The sequence below is a fragment of the Loxodonta africana genome, chromosome X (assembly GCF_030014295.1).
Source record: "Loxodonta africana isolate mLoxAfr1 chromosome X, mLoxAfr1.hap2, whole genome shotgun sequence".
In the NCBI taxonomy this organism is placed as follows: Eukaryota; Metazoa; Chordata; class Mammalia; order Proboscidea; family Elephantidae; genus Loxodonta; species Loxodonta africana.
The window spans coordinates 57,673,392-57,693,768 of NC_087369.1; the positions used below are offsets into that span (position 1 = coordinate 57,673,392).

Sequence of the window (20,377 nt, forward strand, 5' to 3'; positions counted from 1 at the left end):
CACGTTTCCAGGAGGAGGTTATCTGAGAATAGCAGGGCCTGGCTGGGGGCAGGGTGGGCCACAGGATACCTCTGGGACTCAGTTCTCACCTCCACTCCACCCAAGCCTTCAGTGATGCTGATCAGTACTGATAGGGGGTGGTGGAAGAGAACTGGGCACAAGCAATGGATGCTGGTTCACAATGGGGACACCCAGACCTCAGAGGCAAAACAGAAGACAGAAAGCCACCTGCCTCAGGATTCCCAAGGGTATAGGGCCAAGTGTTCCTAGATGGAGGAGGTGAGTAAGGCCCAGAGAGGTCAAGGAATACAGCCAAGGTCACCTAGTCAGTTGAAGGCCGAGCTAAGAACCTAGGGCTCATATAAAGAACGTGTCCTTTGGACATCCCTGGGTTCCCATGCCAGCTCTGCCACTAATGACCCTGAGGCACGTCATTTCTTTTTTCTGCATCTCAATCTTCTCACCTATCTCATGGGATAATGATCTCAATTTTGCAGGCGAGCCTGAAGCATCCAGCTGAATGCCTAGCACATACTGGTGGTTAAGAACAACAGACTGCCTTCTATGTCTGCACTCCCCTCAATTATGTTTTCTTTCTGCTATTCAACACACGGCAGGAAGTTGGAGCCTATAGGACTGCAGGTCTCGCCAGAGTCTAGAACTGCTACCTGCACCTGTTCAGGCTGGGCTGGAAGCAGGGGGCAGCAGAAAGCCTATAGACAAAGTACCCTTCCCAGGCACATGTACCATGCACTCTGCCCCAGGGAAACCTCCAGGTGAGGCCTAGAGACCCAGGCGCCACCTACTTCTGAGGAGAGGCCATGGGGCTTCTGAGGTTTTACAGAGAAAAGCCAAGGGCAGCCCAGTCAGGGGAAATGTGGTAGCCATAGTGCTGATAGGGAAAGGCCTTCAATCTGCCCCAATCAACTCTTCCTGTAAGCCTGGGTCCCTTACTGAAAGGCCACAATTGGGGGAAAGGGAGGGTTAGGGGGTGCTTGAAGGGAACAGCTAGACAGACAGACACACACACATTGCTCTTGGTACAGGCTACTGGACAAACCAAATCTTCACCAGCCCCAAAGTCTGCCTCAAAGACGGCCCAAGACCCAGATGCCCAGCTGCATTCTCTGAGCAACAGGGGTGGGGCCCACCAGATCCTAAGTTCACTAGCAGCCCTGCTTACCCCACATATAGCCTGAGGACTAAGCACAGGGTCAACAGGCACATAAAAGGCCCCCACCTAGTTTTTCTTTGCCTTCCTTCTGTCCAAGACACCCCTAAACCTAACTACCTCTCTGAGAAACATCCCAGGGAGAACACAAACCTGAACTAGAAGGGCAGGAGTACTGGGGCTTCTCCCAGCCCAGCAGAGTCCACTGCCTGAACCTTCTGCCCATTCAACAAACATCTGGGGCTCTGAGATGCCACTGAAAGCAGTGTTTGGGCTTTACCAATGCTATTATTCCATGAAAGGAGCCCTGGTTGCCCAGTGGTTAAGCACTCGGCTGTTAACTGGAAGGTCACTAGTTTGAACTCACCAGCTGCTCTGTAGGAGGAAGATGTGGCAGTCTGCTTCCATAAAGATTACAACCTTGGAAACCCTATGGGGCAGTTCTACCCTGTCCTATGAGGTCGCTATGAGTGGGAATTGACTTGGTGGCAAAAAAAAAAAAAAAAAAAACGCACTGCCATCCAATCGATTCTGACTCGTAGTGACTCTGTGACAGAGTAGAACCGTAGAGTTTCCAAGGAGTGCCTGGCCGATTCAAACTGTCGACCTTTTTGGTTAGCAGCTGTAGCACTTAACCACTACACCACCAGGGTTTCCAAGTAGGTATTATTCCATGAGGATCTTCTATGTGTCAGGCACTAAAGGGATTTACCTAAGTAATTTCACATAATCCTTACAACTCTAAAGTCTTTTTATCTCCATTTTACAGATAAAGAAAGGCTCAGGAAGAAAAAGCTACTTGCCCAAGGTCACACCAAGAATCAGTGGCACAGCAAAGAGTGAAGTCTGAGTTGGTCCAGCCCACCAGTAGACATGAGGTGGACCCACAGACTGAGAGAACAGCAGATCCAGACGGGACTCGAGGAGCCCTCAAAATCAATGCCATTCACAGATGAGAAAGGAGAGGCACAGGGTCAAACAGAAGTTATGAGTCTGGGCCAGAACTAAAAGACGGGTCTTTAGACTCCCAGCTCAAAGCTCCTATCAGAAGGCACTTTTCCTTGGTAGACATCAGAGCCCCAAAGGGAGGATCAGTCACACTTCCAGCTTTCCCTGGACACTAGCATTGGACCTCACAACTCTTTGTTAGGTCACAGACTCAGAATCAAAGAGGCCTCAAAGAACTAGCTTAGACTGGATATTATCTGTTATTAAGAATTAATTTCATTAGATGTGATAATGGCATTTTGTCACTGGCAATTTTTTTTTTAAATCCTGATCTGTCAGAGAAACACAGAAATATTTATAAATGAAATGATCTAATGTTTTGTTTTTCTTTAAAATACTGTTCCAGGGGAGTGAAAAAGAATGGGCAGGGTAGTGATGAAACAAGACTGGCATATGTTGATGACCATGGAAGCCGGATGATGGGTACATGCAGCGCAATGGATCACTTTTTTGTGGCCTTTCTAGCCATCATCTTGTAACTTCCACCCAAGTGACTGGGTGGGACTGTGCAAATAGGGTAACTGTGGCCCAACAAGGGGATGGGTCAGTTTTGCCATCCCACTGGGCTTGAAATAAGCCATACCAGAAGCAGGAAGAAGATCCCACCACCACCAAGGAAGAAGAGACAGGAGTGAAGCGTGTCCTTTGGACCTGGGATCCCTGCACTGAGAAGCTCTTGAAACCAGGAGACAGAGAGAGAGAGCTCTCAAGAAGCGGTGGCAGAAAAAACAACGGCAGAAGGTGGTGTGTTGGGCTTCCTGGCCCACAGAGTGAGCAAGCTGGGTGCCTTTGGGCCAAGGCTTACGGGCAGAGTACGGTACCTCTGGACAGGTATCAGCTGAGCTAAAAGAGCTTTGTAACACTTGCTAGAGTAGGTCAGAGGCCGAGGGCCAGAGAGAAGCATGCCTGTGAACATGCCTGGGAAGAGGCTGTCCTAACGGAAGAACTGTATCCTGAGCATTCCTGAACTTTAATTGTAATGTTATTTCCCTAATAAACCCCATAATCATGAGTCTCGTCTGTGAGCTCTGTGTGACCATTGCAATGAATTATCGAACCCAGCAAGTAAGTAGAGAGTGTCATGGGAGGGATGGTTGGTGTCGGAATTGGTAAAGATGGTAGAAAGAGGAGGCATGTTTGACCTCCTTTTTTTTTTTTTATTGGAATTAGCCTTGGGCTGTTGATCTTGATTCCCCTTCCCTCTTGTGAAGTTAGAGGAGGTCAGACACCACCCCCTCTTCCCATTGTTTTTTACAGTTGGCTTCAGAAGGAAGCAGGATTCTAGAGACAAAGAATGGAAGAATGGAACTTTGTAAGAAAAAGAACAAAGGGGCTTACGAAGTAAAACTTTTGATTCTTAGGTGGTTACTTTGCTTGTTGTTACCTGTAAGGGCTGAAAGAAAATTTGTGTTGCAGCTAAAGAGAAAAAAAGCCTGGGGCAAAAGCTAGGCCAGATAAACAGGATGATAGGGGGCCAGGGTCTACCACCCAGCCTGAGGCCCAAGACCATATGCATATGAATGGAAGACAGTCAAGGGGCAGAGAAGGTTCAACTGGAATGCTTTTAAAAAGGGTTATACGTCTATTTGAATGGACAATGGATATTGAATGTTTCTCCTACCTAGTGCTGTAAAAAAAAAAAAAGACCTAAATGTATGATAGAAATGAATACTGGATATTACAGATTACAGAGAGTATGCACCTCCACCTTCAGCCTCGACCCCTCAGCCTCAACAGGATGTGCTAAAAGCGGAGCTGGAATTTGCCTGAAAAAAACTCAGGCTGCTGGTTTGAGAATGCAGGAGCCCTATGCATACCTGAGCCCCACCGGTGTCCCCTGGGAGTAGGAAATTCGCATTTGAAAAGACATGCAGAATCATGGAGACCTGCTGGGAGAACCGGAGATTTGCATTTGAAGGAAGGATTTGCAGGAAAAAAAAAGTGTTTTGCTGTTTGAATTCTGAGCAAGTGTTTTCTTCCGGATGCATCCGGCCAGGAAAATTAAGTGTCCATCAGAAGAAGCCCCCCTTCCAGGACTGGAAGTTAAAGGAGCCGGCAAGTAGACAGCTTGGTATGCTTGCTTGTGGTGACCACCTGGGTCCACTCATGAGTGGAAATAGAAGTACAGCAATGAAGAGATGGGCTGAGTTCGCACATGTTCCACTGCCCACCCACTGACCTAGCCCACGGCGGGGGTGGGGGGGGCTAGGGATGAGAGAGAGGAAGGGCTGGCTGGTCAGAAGTAAAAGGAGTTGTGTGGACTCCTGAGTTTATGGGTGGAACCCAGTGACCTAGTCCAAGGGGGCTAGGAATGAGAGAGAAGGGGCTGTCTCACATGCCAGGAGGTGTGTGTGAACTCTCAAGCCTAAGGCTGCTACCCATTGTGACCTAGCTTGGATGGCCAAGGATGAACCTGACCCTATGAAAAGGAAGATGTTTGACAGAGTAAACTGGTGTAGATCACTGCAATCTGATGGCTTGCTCTGTCTGGACTAGACTTTGCTTATGGATGCAGATGCTCGAAGTTCCAACAGGAACAAATGATTCTTCAAGACCAAGGAACATGCTTGTCTCCTCAGAGTACTGGTTTGACAGGGATGGGCAATTTAAACACTGGTTATCTAAAATGGGAGGAGGGGAATAAAAGCATGACATGGGCTTATATACTTTCATGAGTGTGCTTACATTAAATGAGGGGGACAAGTGAAGATCCCCAGTGAATAGTTTCTTCTTTTCCTGATTGGTCTGGGGAAGAGAGGGTAGGGGAAGATGCTGATAGGATTAAAAGATTCAATTGTGAGTTCTGACTGTTAACCAGTTAATTGAGATTGTAAAAACTGTAATTGTAGAAGCTGTACGTGTGAAAAAGCAGACTAAGAAGGAGGCATTGCTGGACTGGAGTAGTGGCTGAACATAAAGGCCCTTAAAGGGTTGCTTTGCTGATACCTCATGAGGTTCAGAGCAAGGAAATAATTTTCTCTATTAAATTTTATCAGAGGCCACAGAGGGTCAAGCTGAGAAGACTACTGAGAACCTGACCAGATCAGATGGACACCCGCAGCAGAACTGAGTGCCTGGTACCTGAGTAACCTCACCATGAAAACTCTTTTGCCCTACTGAAGGACTAATTGTTAATGACTGTTTTAGATTGGTAAAATGATTGGAAGGGGAAAGTTATCCTTCAAATATGAAAGAACAATGGCTAGAAAAGCCAGGGGGTGACCTGCGGTGCAATGGATCACTTTTGTGTGGCCTTTTTTAACATGGTCTTGTAACTGTCACCCAAGCGGTTGGGTGGGACTGTGCAAATAGGGTAATTGTGGCCCACCAAGGGGACTGGTCAGTTTTGCTATCCCACTGGGCTTGAAATGAGCCATCCTAGAGGCAGAAGGAGAAGATCCCACCACCACCAAGGAAGAACAACCAGGAACAGAGAGCATGTCCTTTGGACCCGGGATCCCTGCACTGAGATTTCCTGGAACCAGGAGACAGAGAGCACTCTTGAGAGGTGATAGCAGAGAAACAATGGCAGGAGACGGCATGCTGGGCTTCCTGGCCCACAGAGCGAAAAAGCTGAGTGCCTTCGGGCAGGAGGCTTGCTGGTGAAGCGGGGTGCCTCTGGGCACTTATCAGCAGAGTTAAAAGAACTTTGTAACACTTGCCTGAGCAGGGCAGAGGGGCCAGAGAGAGGCATGCCTGCAAGCTTGGCTGAAAAGAGGCTGTCCTGATGGAAGAACTGTATCCTGAGTGTTCCTGAACCTGAATTGCAACCTGTTACTTCTCTAATAAACCCCATAATTTTGAGTATTGTCTGAGTTCTGTGTGGCCATTGCAATGAATTATCAAACCCAGCAGAAAAATAGTATTGTGGGAAGGACAGCTGGTGTCAAAATTGGTAAAGATGGTACAGAGAAGAGGCATGTCTTGGGCTGCTGATCTTGATTCTCCTTCCTCCTTGTGAAGTTACAAGAAGTCAGACACAGCCCCCACGCCATTTTTACAGTACATTAGGGTTCACTATTCAGTCTACTTTTGGGTAAGTTAGAAATAATTCTATGTTAAAAGAAATTTGTAAAGACCTAGTTTGATGCTCCCCTCCAGCCCCGCACATACATGTACAAATGGGGGAATAAAGGCCTATAGTGCCCCAGAGATCAAGTCTGGGTACAAACCCAGATGTCCCATATCCCAGAGTGACAGGAGTGTGCTGTAGTTAAGAGCACGGGCCTCAGGCTAATGTAACCCAGGATCTGAATCCTGACTCTACCACTTGCTAGTTGTTTGACCCTGGGCAAGTCATTCCCCATCTCTGAGCCACTTTTCTCACGTGACAGATGGAAGCAACAATAGTCCCTACACTCATCTGGTTTGGGGGAAAATTTTAAAAATTTTCTGTAGTACCTGACAGATTAATCTGCCCATAAATGATGGTATTTTTCTTGATCGCTATTACTATTACTCTTACACCACCACCTTGTCTCATGACTGAGGGCTAAAGGCCAGATACTAAATTTCAGGAGTCCCTAAGAGATCAGCTTTGGAAGAAAGGCCTGGCGATCTACTTCTGAAAAATCAGCCATTGAAAATCCTATGGAGTGCCCAGCTACCACTACGAACTGTTCCAACCAGAGACTCAATAGATGGTCCCGAACAGAATGGGAGAAAAATGCAGAACAAAACTCAAATTTCTAAAAAAATGTCAGACTTACTGGACCGGTAGAGACTGGATGAACCACGAGACTATCACCCTGAGACACTCTTTAAACTTGGAACTCAAACCACTCTCAGAGGTCACCTTTTAGCCAAATGACAGAATGGCCCATAAAATATCACCTGTGAGTACTATGTGCCTCAAAATAATCGTCTGGATGAAACCAAATGGTAAACATTTACCCTAGACCAAAGATCACAGCAAGGAAGGATAGGAAACAGAACAACCAAAATGGAAATAAGGAGAATGCAAACACATCGTGAACAATGTAACCAATATCACTAAACAATACGTATAAAATTTGTTAAATGAGAATCTAATTCCCTGCGTAAACTTTCACCAAAAACACCGAAAAAGAAAAAACCCTATGGAGCACAGCTCTATTCTAACACACATGGAGTCCCCCATAAATTGGAATAGACTTGTTGGCAACTGTTAAAAGACCAGCTAACTCTGCCCCCAACCCCATCTCAGGGGCTACTCCTGACAATTGAGACACAGCTCAGGGGCAGCCCTAGGCCCTTGAGGGCTAAGGCAGAGACTTACCTACAGCCCGGAAAAGACAGGCGCCATCCTCCTTCATCTGCTTGATGATGAAGCCCTTCTTGTCTCGCAGGGCCTTTTCAAACCAGTGCTCCTGCTGGAGGAAGAGGTAGGGGGGTCAGCAACAAGGAGGACCTGTACCCCTCCCAGGAGCCTGCCCTCGAGCTCCTGAGGGGTCCAGCTGATTGACAGAGTACAAAGGGCAGGGTAAAGCTCTCAGTCCTGCTTGACCATTCCATGCCTGTGGAGCAGGAGGAGGCCCATTATTTTAGGGAATCAGTCTCTGCAGGAGCATAAGGCTTGCTCCCAGAGGGGACTCCAGCTGCCCTGTGAGCAGAGACCCTATCTGCAGCAGCATTCCCTCAGGCAACCAGAGGCCCAGACCTGGCAAGTGAAGAATCTGGTTCTACCTTAAGGAGCTTCACTTTAGGACTCGCTATCCACTTGGTGTCGGAGAGATGTTGAGGAGGCAATGACTGCCAAGAGCCTACATCCTGAGCCCCACATATAGCTAAGGAATTCAAAATATGTTGCATAAGGCAAAAAGTATACAAAGCGTGATCCTGTTTGCAATTAAACACATTGAACAGGTGTATATGTTTATATACGTACCAAAACCAAACCTGCTGTCGCAGAGCGGATTCCAACTCATAGCGACCCTACAGGACAGAGTAGAACCGCCCCATAGGGTTTTCAAGGACCGGCTGGTGGATTCGAACTGCCCACCTTTTGGTTAGCAGCCAAGCTCTTACCCAGTGCACCATCAGGGCTCCCTTTATATATACACACACACATATACCCCTACAAAATTGGGACAGCTATACAACAAAACATTATCCCTAGCTGTTGACATTACAGGTGATTTTACTCCACCTCCTTCTTTATAAAGGTATACAATCCCTCATCCAAAATTCCAAAACCCAAAAAACTCTGAAAACAAAAGTCTTTAACTCATTTGGCATTACAACCTAACCTGAACTGACAAGAATCTACCTATTCCATTTGGGGGTGGATATTCAAACATTTCGATGCAGAAATATTCAAGTGTTTATGAGATACTGCCTCAGACCCCAATAGAGGTGTCACATGATACACAGTACACACACCAGTCAACTTTTCTAAATTCTGAAATTTTTTCTAAAATCCAAAGCCCATCTGGCCCCAAAAGTTTGAGTTAAATAAACCTGTACACATGTATGTTGTCAGATGTCTTAAAAAAAAAACGACCTGACCATGTATCACTGGAAACATATTTTCCATTTCAAAACAAGAAGCAGGAGACCTTTCCCAGGCCCCTCATGCCCTCTGCTGGTCACTAGAAGCAGCCAGCCTGATCCTGTATCAGGGTTGGGGACTACAGGTTCCCAAACCTACTTCCTCCTTGGGGACACCACCCTGCCCAGGGATTTATAGGATCCAGGCTAATGCTGACCAGAGAGAATCACCTGCAAGGCCAGCCCCCTACTCCTGGGCAAAGTTGGAAGCACGAGCTCTGGAAGCTGAGAATTCTGGGTTCCAACCCCAGCTTGGCCGCTCACTTGCTGCATGATTTCAGGTAAGCTGTCTAAACTGTCCAAGCCTCATTTTCCTATCAAACAGGGACATATGATCTACTTGACAGAGCTGTCAAGAAGCTCAGAGGAGTCTGAGGACCTGAGGAGGCTTTGTTAATAACGTGCCACACACTGGAAAGGTGGCCACCAGTCACAGAAGGGATAGACTGGCATAGAGATAATGTACAACTGTGAGACCCTCAGAAAGTTTTGGATGAGTGGCTGGACAAGAGGAGATGAGAAGGGGGCGACAAGTGAATATCCAGCCAGCCCTATGATCAGGGCCCGCACCTCAGGAAAGTGTGGTTGGCTTTCCAGAGATGACAAAGGTACTTGGCAGCCCTTTAACAGGCTTCTACGGGCAGCACAAAGACTCCTGTTTGTGTACAACATCCCAGCAGCCAAGGTACCCCTCCACCCCGGAGGCTGTGGACTAGCACACTCCAATCAGTTGCCACAAGCCCATCTCCACTCCCTGCAGGTTCAGCCATCTCCTGGCACCATGGGGTCTGCCCCAGTCAGTTTTCCAAGCCCGCCTGTGATGGTCTTCCCCAGACAGCAGGGGTCTCCAGCAGCGATGTTTGCACCTATAATCATAGCCCCAGACCCAACAGAAGGCAAAGTTCTAAAAAAAAGAAGGGAACACAGCAACCTCCTGCCCCCAGGTGTGAGGGAAAAGGAGCTAGAGAGAGGAAAGGGAAATCAAAAAAAGAGGAGAGCAGCTACTGAGTCAGACCCTGGGGTGGGCAATGAGGACAGATAAAGGATCAGACTTGTCTCCACCCTCAATAAGCTCACAAACTGGTAGGGAAGGTGCAGGCAACAGCAATGACCACACATAGTGTGAACAGGGCCATGAAAGAGGTGAACACAGGGGTGCTGTGAAACACAGAGGAAGGGATCTGACCTAGCCATTAGGGCTGGAACCTCAGAGGAGGTGCCACCTGAACAAAGGATTAAAACAGCAAGAGTTTAACAAATGCTTAACTAACTGGATGAGAAATGAAGCCACTTCTGCCACAAAGCACGAGGGATGCCTAGGCCCAGCAAGGAGTTGAGCCAGGTTAAAGTCCTGAGTAGGACTAGGCAGATAAGCAGGGCACTGCAAGGAAGAAAGATGAACTCATATTAGCTGAATGCCTGTTGGACGCCAGGTGACAGATCCGAGTGACCTCATTTAATTGTCCTTCCCACAGCTCCAGGTAGCAGGAAGCATTATTCTCATTTTACAAAGGCAGAAAGCAGCTTGGGCTTGGGTACAAGCAAAGCCTGGTCTAGAGTCAGCAGGAGAGTACACATGAGCAGCTGGCTAAAGGCATGGCAGCCCATCCTGGGTAGAGCTTGGTGTGTCCTTAAAAATGAAGGAGGCCAGAGTACAACCCTTGCACAAGTGTGGTTTGGGTCCTGGGGCAGCCAGATTGTTATCTGGGCCCGGATCTGGGGGCCAGATGCCTAGCCACCTTTGGCACCAGCAGCCTGAAGAGTTTGGACTCTGGCTGAAATCTCTTCTCTCTCTCCCTTGGGGGAGAGGTCTGGTCCTGGGCTCCAGAAAGGGTTCAGGGAGTCCCCAGGAACTCCTAGCCCAGTCTCTCCCCTCCCCAAACTGGACTGTTAACTCCTAATGGGAGCCTCCAAGAAAGACGCTGACTTGGGAGTTGTTTAGGAAAATGGTCCATGAAGAGAGGGCTGCTCCAGCTATAGGTAACTTTAAGCTACGTCAATGCCCTGGACTGAGAAAGTCAAGCCCAGGCCCTGAACCTTGCAAGCACACTGCTGACCCTGTGCGCAATCCTTCACATCTCTGAGCCTCCACAAAAGGCTAGTGAAAGCTCTCTAACAGAAGGGGATCCCAGGGGCTGAGACTAGACCCTTCGACCTACCCGTCCAAAAGCCCAGGTGAAGTCAGAGCAGGCTGTGGGACCCGACAGACTTAGATTCCAATCCCAGCTCCGCCAGTTACTAGCCATGTGATGAACTGCTCTGAGCCAGTTTCCCAATCTGTGAAATGGGAATAACAAGCTTCCCATAATAGGGATATTAGCCAGACTCAAATATTACAGGGCTTTGTCCAGTAAGAGAACACTTAATGAGTTCCCTTCCTCTCCCTGGAAGGGAACAAGAACATCCCTGTAGCAGGATGAATAATGGACACCCCAAAATATCTGGTACTAACCCCTGCAACCTGTAAATGTTACCGTATGATGAAAAAGGGGCCTCTGCAGTGGGATGCAAATCCCAAATTCTCGTTAGAAAACCAGACTTAATGGTCTGAGACTAGAAGGACCCTGGTGGTCATGGCCCCCAGACCTCCTGTTGGCCCAGAATAGGAACCATTCCCAAAGCCAACTCTTCAGACATGGATTGGACTGGACAATGGGTTGGAGAGGGATGCTGGTGAGGAATAAGCTTCTTGGATCAGATGGACACTTGAGACTATGTTGGCATCTCCTCCCTGGAGGGGAGATGAGAGGGTAGAGGGGGTTAGAAGCTGGCGAAATGGACACGAAAAGAGAGAATGGAGGGAGAGAGCAGGCTGTCTCATTAGGGGGAGAACAATTGGGAGTACGTAGCAAGGTGTATCTAAGTTTTTGTGTGAGAGACTAACTTGATTTGTAAACTTTCACTTAAAGCACAATAAAAATTAAAAAAAATGGGGGGGCCTTTGCAAATGTGATTAAATTCAGGATCTTGAGATGAGGCGATTATCCTGGATTATCTGGGTGGGCCCTAAATGCAATCACAAGTGTCATAAGAGGAAGACAGAGGCAGAGCTGGTACAGACAGAAAAGGAGATACACAGAGAAGGTGATGTGTAGAGGCACATACTGGAGTAATGCAGCCCCAAACCAAGGAATGCTGGCAGTCACCAGAAGCTGCAAGAGGCAAGGAACAAATTCTCCTCTAGAGCCTCTAGAGGGACACCTTGGTTTCAGCCTAGTGAAACTGACTTTGGACTTCTGCCTTCCAAAACAGTGAGAGAATAAATTTCTGTTTTTTTAAGCTACCCAGTTTGTGGTAATTTGTCACAGCAGCTACAGAAAACTAATACAACCCCCTCGTTGCACTTACTAATGTCTGAGCTCTCAGGCCTTGTGGCTGTGAGGCAACATGCCATGTCTCCCATCATGCAGAATCTATCTCCCTAGCATCCCCCCAGGGAGAGGGGCAGAATTAAGGCAGCAGGGGCTTGGAATCCTCAGCCTGGGAAGCTGCGAATCCTGCCTATGGATGAATGAGCTGTCACTGAATGGGAGAGGGGGCAGGGGAAGGTGGCAGCAGCAGTGGCAGCTTGTGTACAGATGTCTTCCTAGAGCCCATGGCCAAGAGGTGCTTAGTATTCTGGGCTTCACAGTTCTGTCCCAGCAACCCTGGTGCCAAGACCACTCCTCTCCCCCCAAACACTGTTTGGGTTCCACAGGCCAAACACAGGCAACCCATTCAATGAGAAACACAGATAGACACACTGCTCTCTGCAGACCAATCCAAGCCCTCCAGGGCAAAGGAATAGGAAGAGAAGGGCAAGGCCCCAAATCTATTGCTAGGCCACTAATGGAGTGGGATTAAAATCCCAAAGTCTATTACCTGTCAAGAAAAAGAAATGTATTATTGAGGTATGCTACAACATGAATGAACTTTGAAAATATGCTAAATCAGAGAATCCAAGTCACTAAAGCCCACATATTGCATGACTCCATTTACATAAAATGTCCGGAATAGACAAATCAATAGAGACAGAAAGTAGATTAGTGGTTTTCAGTGGCTGGGAGGAGATGAGGGGATTGGAGGAGAATGGCTAACAGGTGTGGGGCTTCTTTTTGGGATAATGAAAATTTTCTAAAATTGATTGTGGCAATGAATGCACAACTCTGTGAATGTACTAAAAGCCACTGAACTGTATACTTTAAATGGGTGAATTGTATAGTATGTAAATTATACTGCAATAAAGCTATTAAAATAGTAATTTTAAAAACCCAAGGGCCTAACATCTTGATCGAATATTCTATCCTATAGAAGAATTCTGATAAAAAGGGTGAACAATGCATAATAGAAATTCAAATTCTCATGAAATCCAGACTTTCTGGAGCCATAGAGGCTGCAAACTATTGCCCTGAGATAATCTTTAAACCAAAAATACCCCCTAAAGTCTTCCTTAAACCAAACAATAATTTAGCTTAATTAGTAAACTACTTCTGCCTTGAGCATTGTGCTCTTTTAAAAAACTATCTATATGAGCTCAAACTGACAACAGCAACTAAAAGGTTACAGAACAAACTTAGGAGGCAGTGAGTTCCTGTTAATGGTGGAGGAATAATTCAGAAAAGGAGAGTGAAAACGGTTGCACAACTTGAAGGAAGTAATCAATGTCATTGAATCGTACAGGTAGAAAATGCTGAATTAGTATATCTTCTGCTGTGTATGTTCTCAACAACAAATTACTTCAAAAAAAACCAAAAAAACAAGGACCTACAGACCAGCCAGGGAGGAGGAGGCTGAACTACTGCTTTGAAACTTGAAAGCGCAGTCCCAAAAAACAGCACATCCCAAGTCAAGAGGTCCCACTTACAACTTTTGCAGGGGGCAAGGTGGGGAGCAGGACATTGAAGAAGAGATTAGGACTTGCTTCAGAGCTGGATGGATAGCTAGAGCAGTAAGTCTAACCTCCTCACTGCTATCCACTTTATGGACAGAGAAACTGAGGCCCACAAAAGGGAACTGCCCAAAGACCACACGAAAGGTTAGTGTAGAAACAGGACTCAAAACCCAGGTTGCCTTAGCAGAGATCACTTCCTAGTATACAACCCTACCTCCCCACCAGCTAGCTACCCAATTCCACAAAGAGTAAGAACAGTCCAAGGAATCTGCAGGTTTCTAGATGCCAAATGATGGGTCTTTGCTACCAGAGATGGGTTACGAAGGGTGGGCAAGGGCTCCTACGATGAACCAAGATGATCCTGGGACCAACTGCCCACCCTGGGCAAGAGGAAAAACCAGGCAAGGTTCGAGGTGCGCAAGACCAGGTATATACACACTCAATAACCCTGAGCATGGGTGGACTTCCGCATGAAAGGCAGCCAAGAAGGGAAGTAGTTTGTCTAAACCATAAAGCAGCTAAGCAGGAGACACTGGGGTCTGAACTTAGGCCTGTCCAACTCCAAGGCCCAAACTCTTTCCATACACAACCCTACTCCCATACCATCCAACAGGCTCCAAGAGGCAATCCCACGAGTTTATTCACCATAGCACAGCTGGCCACAAAAATCACTGTCCATCAACCCTGAGCCTCACACTAAACAGGCCGCTTATACTGCCCACCAAGCCTGGATTCCTGGGAGGGAACAGAGGGGCAGGGAAGAGATGGGAATAACCCAGTTCTTCCTCAAGACACACAGCATCTTCTGTCACTTCCAGGTTCAGAGAGCTCTGGAGTGAGTTCTGTAAAATCTCAAAGTGATACCTCACCAGTCCCTATCTGACCAGTGAAGAAACTGAGGCCCAGAAAGCCTAAGTAGAACCTATTCTAGTTCACCCAGCAAAGACCTGACAGAGCCAGAGTTGGAAACCAGGTACACTGGCTACGCTGAAAGGTCCAGCTTCTTCAACCAGTGGCCCTCTTCAGCATGTGTCCCCCCTCTCAAAGAGTTCTGTGGGGTACCCAAACTCAGGATGCTTACAAGCCATCCTTCCCACAGGGTAGACTCAGCAAGGCAGTCACATCTGGGAAAGGAAACCCCTAAGATCACTATCTCCCCAGCACCTCAACCTCAGGGTACCAAAAGGGCTCCTAAAGGGAAGAGGGGTACATTCACAGCATTGGGACAAACAGGAAATCTAAGTAGTCAGAACAGGGACCACTTGCACCATCCCAATTTCCCTGCAACAATTCCCCTCTTTCCCAAGGGACACAATTGGCCTCCAGGCTACAAAAGCCCTCAGTGACAGTTTAGGACCAAGAATCTCCCCTCTTCTTATCCCCACAAGATCCCAAGTTAGACCAGCTGAGGCAGGAAGAGGAACATCTTCCTCCTCTCTTTGCCCCAAGGAGTGAGAGGACAGGAAACCTCTCCTCTGTTGTTGGGAAGGCAAGGTTTCAAGAGCACACAATTCTTAATGGAGAAAAGTATAACGGAGGGACTCGATCCTAGGAGATGCAAGGGAGGTATAAGGAGATGTTTTTCTAGTCACCATGACAGCACAGGACATTCTTCCTCTTTGTCCCTGGGACCTGGGGTGTATCGTTCTCTATTTCTTTTGAGGAAGAAAAGCAAACTTTACCCCAATCAGAGGGAAAAGAAACAACTCCTGGTCCTGATCCTGTGGGTCCAAGTAAATTACCCTGCTGGAAGTAATTCATGATAGATGGGACGGTAACAAAGATGCGGGGGGGGGGGGGTCAAGACAAGGCCTCAGTCCCTACGAAATACAGAAAAGATTTACCTGAGCCAAAGGGAAGAGGAATGTGGGCAGAAAATTTCCCTAGAGTGGGATGTCCTAAACCCCTTCCCTAACTCTGGCAAGAAAAAGTCTTGTTGAAATAAAGGAGTTTGGGATACTTAGAAGATTTCCCTGACCCTAGAAGTGCGAAGCAAGTATAGCTGGGTCAGGTACAGATTCAGAATATTTCCCAGTTCCTGAGGGGAGGTCTCAGGCTTGAAGAAACTCAGGGTAGAGGATTCTTACGACCCTGAAGGGCACTCAGGTTCTTTTGTCCAATGGGTAAGGCCTCATACTCTGGGGAAGACCTCATGTCCCCCTCCCCAGCAAAAAAGGATCACCTAGTGAGGAGGGGCTCACACCCAAGGAAGGCTCAGTCCCCTGGCCCTAAGGGGAAGGAGCTCTTGTCCTTGAGAGGAAGCTCAGGCCCCTGAGAAGCTGACTCTTTTCCTTAGAACCCAGAATCCTACTCTATCCGTGTCCCCAAAGGGAATGGGGAGTTCTCAGGACTCACTTCGCAAGTAAGGTGGTGGTATCTTAGGCCCAAGTCCCCAAGGCAGGAAATTTTATGTCCCTAAAAGGCCTCTGATTACTTGAGTATATATTGTCTGAGATTAGATGACATACTCCCAGGGCCTGCTCAGGTCTCAGGTCCCAAGGTGGGGGAGGTGTCTCAAGCACCTGAGGGAAAGTTCACACCCCTGGGGGGAAACTCAGGTCCCTGTTTCCTTAGCGGCTCTGTATCCACACCGCAAGAGGAAGGTGTCAGTGCTCAGTTCTGGCGGGGGAAGTCCTCCGTTCCTGAGGGGTACCTCAAGTTCCCCGAGGGGGAAGCTCGGACCTCAACCCTAGAGACACACCCATCACTAGGGTAGGTATGAGTCTCCTGTTCCTGAGGGAAAGTTCAAGTCTCGGTGGAGTGGGTCTCAGGTCTTTCACCCTAAAATAGGGGGACCTAGGCCCTTGAAGATCCATGGGAAAGCCTCAGACACCATCCCTGGGACCTCATGCTGCTCATGTCCCCTGAGGAGTGGCCTCAGGCTTGAGGTTCCAAGGCAGGGGTCCTCTGTCTTTGACAATTAGCTCAGTCTCTTGGGGAAGGGGACCTCAAACCCCTGTTATGGGGGAGAGACAGGGGAGGTAGTGATTATATCACTACATTGTCAGTCAGTCCCTTACAATTGGGATAAAAAAGTCTCATAACCTCATGTAGACACAAAAGGTTCCCTGAAAACCTCTGCTGGGGGATATGAGGCCCCCAAAGACGCCTCAGGCTCAGTCTTTGAAAACACCAGTCCATAAGCAGGGAGGTCTTAGGCCCCAGTATCCAAAGCAGTGAGTCTTTATTTTCTTGAGAGAAAGCTCAGGCCCTTGGTGGGAGGCTGGGGGAGAGGGGAAGGGAGGCCCACCCTTAGAAGCTTAAGCTCCTAGAGAGGCTCAGACTCTTGTCCCCAAGGAGGGAGGTGTCAGGCCACTGAAGGGAACCATAGACTTGTCACTCAGAGAAGAGATGATTCATATGAACCTGAGTAGAGTTTCTGGTCCCTGGGGATAGGTTTTGGCCCTTGTCCCCAAGTGGAAAGGGATCTTATCTCCCTGAGGGAAAACTCAGACGTCTATCTCTAAAGGATATGTACATGTGCATGTCAGACCCTTGATTCTAGGAGTCTCAGGTCCCTAAAGTCAGGCTTAGGACCCTTGAAGTAGTCTCAAACCCCAGTGCTTAACGAGCCTGTGCCTCATTCCCCTGCAGAGGAGAGCTTGTTCCATGCAGTCTCTCAAGTCCCTGAAAGATTATAGATCCCGTGGAGACACTCGGGAGCTATCTCTGAGGTCTCCGCCCTATTTGGGTTCCCTGGAGAGGGGAGTAGGAGCAGTGGTGGTGCAGCAGTTAAGCGCTCGGCTGTTAACCAAAAGGTCAGTGGTTCAAACCCACCAGCCAGTCCAAAGGAAAAAAGATGTGGCAAGCTGCTCCTGTGCGGATTTACAGCCTTGGAAACCCTACGCGCAGCAGTTCTACTCTGCCCTGCAGGGTCACTGTGAGTCAGAATTTACTCAGTGACAGTGGGCTGGGAGAGGGAGTTTCAAGCTCCTATCCGAGAAGAAAGGGGATCTCAAGCCCCTGAACATAGACTCCCCTCTCCGGAGGCACTCATCCTACCTGTCTCTCCGGGCGGGGGGAGGAATTCCTACCTACTGACCCTACATGATAAGGTCCCTGACAATATAATTACTACTATGGGCTCTGTAAGACACCTCAGAGCCCATGTTTAAGTCTCACACCTTATCTGGGGCCTCTGAGTCCAGCGGGAAGAGTGTCTCATGTCCCTACTACCAAAGAAAGGAGTGTCAGGCCCCGAGAGAAGACCTAAGTCCCTCGGCATTTTCTCAAACCAGCATTCCTGGGTTCCCTACCCAGTCTAGGGATCCCATCCACCATCCCATACACCTCTTGCCTCCCAACCTTTACCTGCTCAACAGTGGCAGGGTCCATGGCCTCGATGCGTGCTGCCGCCGCTTCATATTCATCCTCGCTGTTGTAGCCAGCGCCGACCTCCTCACGCTCAGGACTACCTCCGCCAACCGCGCCAACCCCAGGGGCTTGACGCCGCCGCTTGCTGTGCCCCGGCCCGGAGCAGCAACCGCCCACGCCCACAGCACCGCCCACGCCCACCACCACGCCCGCCCCACCCACGCCCGCCCCTGCCGGTCCCAGTGCGTCGCCAGGACCACCGCCCGGACCTCCTGGGCCTCCGCACGGAGGTGGAGAGGCCTGTTGCGGCCGGGGACCCGCCACAGCGCCGGGCGGGACGGCCAGCGCCCAACGATGAAGCGCGCCTGGAGGCCCCGGTAGCGGACCCTGAGGCGGTGGCGAGGCCCGGGGACGAGCCCCCACGACGCCCGAGTCACGATCACGGTCGCCGCCGCCCACGCCCGTGCCGCCGCCGCCCACGCCCACACCCCCGCCGCGGCGCGGCGCCGGGGGCAGGGGCCCGGGCGGCGGCGATTCGTTTGCGGGGTCGGCGTCGGGAGGCGGGGGCTTCTTTTTGGGGAGAATAGTCATGGCGGCACCGCCGAGTACCCCCCAGCAAACCCGGCGCGGGGCACGCTGGGAGATAACCCGGATGGGGGGGGCTACTGTTGTGCGCGAAGGACGTCGGGAAGGGCGGAATCCGGATAAAGGGATTAAAGCACCGGTTCGAGAACCCTCGGTGGGTGCGCGGGTTACGCCGGGAGGAGAACCCGGATATGAAGTCCAAGGTGAAGGTACTGTTGCGAGTTTCTCGCAGCGTTCTCTCCAAGTTCAGCAAGTTTTTTGATATGCTCGTTCCTGCCTTCTGCTTCAAAGGAAACAGAACCAAAACAAGTGCCTCTTCGCCCCGCCCCCTCCCAGGTTCTTGAACTACCGGGTGGGGCCCGGGTGGCGCTGCGCACGCACTCCAGGGCACAGACCCGCCCCTCTTTGGGAAGTACGTGGGCAAAATCACCGCCGCCGCCACAATTGAGAGTACCAACCAATCAAGGCAGCTGCGTGGGGCCTCAAGGATGGCCTTGGACCAATCAGGGGCGAGCGTTCGCCCTCTTGTGTCCTCCGCCTTTGACTTCAGTTAAAGTCGGTACTCTCCTTCCCTGCCTTTCTGTTGGCCGGTTCTGGTCTTCACTTCTTTCCCCGAGGCTCTGACTCGCGGGCATGGGTACTGCGAAAGAACTGCGAGGTTTGCTCCATGCGCGATAACGAAAGCCCCTCCCCTTCAAACTTCCAACTTGGCCGCACTCAGCTGGACTGACTGAAAAATATTGAAACTCCCAGGCCATAGCGTTCCCTTGTAGCGTCAGTTCCGGTCCCACCCACCTGCAAATCCCCGTGGAGCAGAGAGGCGGATGCCGCTTCACCCTGGCAACAAGTCGATTTCTGCGCTGATTGGTGAAGAGACACCCTCACTTACGTTGGACGGGCCAATCGTGGGACAGACACGCACCGTGGGGACTAGGAGTTTGGGAAGCAAACACGCCCTCTGGCACAACCACCCTCTCGCCCTAGCGTTGACCTCAATGCGGCAATGGTTAGTGCACAGGCAAGGCACAGCCTTTTTTTTTTTTTCTCTGAAGTGGTTTTTACTGGGTCTAGCGCTAACGGAAAGGTCAGCGGTTGGAACACACCAGCCGCTCTGTGGGAGAAAGATGTGGCAGTCTGCTTCCCTAGAGATTTACAGCCTTGGAAACCCTATGGGGCAGTTTTACTTTGTCCTCTAGGGTCACTGTGAGTCAGAATCAACTCGATGGCGTACAACAAGCGAGTATTTACCAAACAGCTCTATTACCAGCCAGGGTCTCCCAATGGGGTTGGTAAAATCCCTGCTACTGAGTGATTGGAGAGCTGCGAGCTAATCCAATCTCTGCCCTTCCTTCTGAGTGATCCTTTCCAAGTCATTTAACAATCCCCCCATTCTAAATTTTTACTTCTCTGTAAAATGGCAACAATAATTCCAATTTTTCAAAATGAGTATCAGAGGTCCGTGCTTGTAAAGGATATGGTGCCATCCGTGGCACACAGTAAGTGCTCATCAAGTTAGTCTGGTGGTACAGTGGAAGGACCCTCTAGGCTTTGGAGTCAGGAAGACCTCCGTTCCAGGACCAGACAGACCATTACTAGCCGTGTGACCTTGAGCAAGTCATTTTGTCTCTTGTTTACCTATGTGTAAAATGGGAATAGTAATGCTTGCCTAGTTACTTCAGGGGCCCTGGCGGCGCAGTGGTTAAGCGTTAGGCTGCTAACCAAAAGGTCCCCAGTTCCGATGCACCAGTCGCTACTTGGAAATCCTATGGGGCAGTTCTACTCTGTCCTATAGAGTCATCATGAGTCGGAATCGACCTGACCACAATGAGTTTGTTTTTTTGTCATTGCTGTTGTATAGACTACCTCACAGAGTAGTTAACGGGGTTCGAATGAGCTCATGA

General features: G+C 49.3%; 1 protein-coding gene across 2 annotated transcripts in view; it reads right to left on the reverse strand.

Annotated features, from left to right (window-relative positions):
• OTUD5 (OTU deubiquitinase 5) overlaps positions 1-19,171 on the reverse strand; it is a 33,078-nt gene extending 13,907 nt beyond the window's left edge. For both annotated transcript variants that reach the window (XM_003418019.4, XM_010597693.3), the window contains exons 1-2: positions 17,889-19,171; positions 7,437-7,530 (exon numbers count right to left, since the gene is read on the reverse strand). In XM_003418019.4, coding sequence (XP_003418067.2) covers positions 7,437-7,530; positions 17,889-18,482 — 688 coding nt within the window. In that variant the 5' untranslated portion in view covers positions 18,483-19,171. The remainder of the gene's footprint in view (positions 1-7,436; positions 7,531-17,888) is intronic.
• Positions 19,172-20,377: the final 1,206 nt, after the last annotated feature.